Source organism: Penaeus chinensis, chromosome 1, assembly GCF_019202785.1.
Source record: "Penaeus chinensis breed Huanghai No. 1 chromosome 1, ASM1920278v2, whole genome shotgun sequence".
NCBI lineage: Eukaryota > Metazoa > Arthropoda > Malacostraca > Decapoda > Penaeidae > Penaeus > Penaeus chinensis.
Window position 1 is genome coordinate 33,231,241 of NC_061819.1, and position 2,500 is coordinate 33,233,740.

General features: G+C 39.8%; 1 protein-coding gene across 1 annotated transcript in view; it reads right to left on the bottom strand.

Annotated features, from left to right (window-relative positions):
- The window catches only part of LOC125027624 (PDF receptor-like), a 194,771-nt gene that overhangs the window by 38,403 nt on the left and 153,868 nt on the right, over positions 1-2,500 (bottom strand). The window contains exon 9 of the mRNA XM_047616765.1: positions 398-467. Coding sequence (XP_047472721.1) covers positions 398-467 — 70 coding nt within the window. The remainder of the gene's footprint in view (positions 1-397; positions 468-2,500) is intronic.

Sequence of the window (2,500 nt, forward strand, 5' to 3'; positions counted from 1 at the left end):
TTGACCATAACATCATAACATCCATGTTCCTGTCTCTTCTTTTTAGCAATCCTAATGGTATTTAATAACTCCACTTCACAATGACGAATAGAGACGGAAGAGAAAGAGAAAGAATAACAAGAACAACAAGAACAAGACGAAGAAGAAAACAATCAGTCTGATATTTTAGATAAACGATCAATCCCTGACAATTAGTACGAGAAGTGATCGGTTAGCATTTAAACATATCAATTTTGACCTCTTTCTCACTTATGCACTCTTGGGGAGATATGAATTTAAAGATGGGATACATAATTTGCATTATACGTAAAATATAAGAAAGAGAGGAACGGATAGAGACTGAAAATACATCAATAGGAACATAAGACATTCCAAAAAGCGTGTCTTGGCTACTGACCACAATGACGGTGAGTCGGGGACCTTCCAGGATCCAGAAGTAGGGACTCAGGTTGTAGCCCCACCAACACCTGCAGGCAGAGAAATTTCCATTAAACCTTAAAGTTCCTCCTCCAAATTGAGGGTATGAAGGGACTTTCAAAAAAAAAAAAAAAAAAAAAAAAAACTATATACATATTTATTTGTATACACATGTGTGCATATATGTGTGTTGGCACACACACACACACACACACACACACACACACACACACACACACACACATGGATCTATCAATCAATCTATCTATCTATCTATCTATCTATCTATCTATCTACATGTATATCTTATCCTGAGGAATATGAAGCCACTCTTGTTCCCAGGTCCACTTCGACCCAGAGTAGAGGGGACTCATTAGCCTTTTAGAGGCATTAAAAAGAGAGACTCAATAAAAACACTGTCAGGGAAGGCAACGGGAAACCACCCTGACTGATCTTTTATATGTATTTATAGAAGACGCCTCAGGAAATGGCCCTCAGTCCCGTGTTAGGTGAATAGAGTGTCATGGAGAAAATGGATGCCATAAGGGACCTGTTGTAGGTCAGAGCACTAGAAGAACACACACGCGCATATATATATATATATATATATATATATATATATATATATACATACACACACACACACACTTACACACACACACACACGCGCGCGCGCGTGTGTGTGTGTGTTTGTTTGTTTGTGTGTGCTTGTTTATGTGTGTGTGTGCGGTGTGTGTATGTGTGTGTGTGTGTGTGTGTGTGTGTGTGTGTGTGTGTGTGTGTGTGTGTGTGTGTGTGTGTGTGTGTGTGTGTGTGTGCGTGTATGTGTGTGTGTGTGCGAGCGTGCGTGCGTGTGCGTGTGTGTGTGTGTGTCTGCGAAAACCTACTACAATAAAACTCTCCCCAACGAATCTGACAAACCGTAGTCTCATCCTTCCGCCATCATCACACTCTCGCACGAGGGGAAAAACGAGCGATCTCACCTGATATGACACGACATGACGAATCACCGACAAGCCATTTATCATGTCAACAAGTTACGGACAGTGATAGAATGAGAACCTGATCGATGATCTTTCTGACGTGTAACTCGTGGAACAGTTCAGGTTGGTGGGACAAAATAAATGAACAAAGGCCACGATAATTGCTTTAGTCAGTATAGTTAGGCAAGATACGAGTAAAACCGATACTCTTTTATTTAATGGTACACGAAACCAATGACTGTTACGTTGTTAATGATTAAGCGTTTCTTTTAGTCAGCATTAAATCTTAGACTGCAGTAAATACATACATATGTAACTGTAACTCATTAAATAGGATATACATGCAATGTGCTATTCGCGTTTTACTTTAAATGTTGATGCATGTAGAGGGACAGGGAAAGGGACAGAGAGAGAGAGAGAGAGAGAGAGAGAGAGAGAGAGAGAGAGAGAGAGAGAGAGAGAGAGAGAGAGAGAGAGAGAGAGAGAGAGAGAGAGAGAGACAGAGAGAGAGAGAGAGAGAGACAGAAAGAGAGAGAGAGAAAGAGACAGAGAGAAGACGAGAATGTATGTTTACATCAAAGTTTACACACAACCCCGGAACCCCTAGTAAGCAATATAAGCTCATATTTAGGCACCAAGGGAATGGGGGCACTACAGTTGAATATGTAGAATTTCCAAGTGACTGGAGAGGCTTAGTGGTCCATCATTAGTACGGCATTTACGGCCACTAAACCGGCGGCGACGTTAGGTGGGCTGTGAATACCCTTGGAATGGTCGAGAGTAACATGAAAGGGCTGCACGGACTCCTTTATTAGCTATGCTTGGAAAATCAACGATCCCAGGTATGATCCACACACACACATATAAATAGATAAATAGATAAATACATAAACGAATGAATAAAAAATAAAACATAAAACACACACACACACACACACACACACACATTGGTCGTTACATACTATGGAGTGCGTGAGTGTGATGTGTGTGTGAAAGAATGTGTGTAGATATATATATATATATATATATACATATATATATCGGTAAATATATATGTATATATATGTATGTATATCAGTAAAGCGGTATTAATATATATA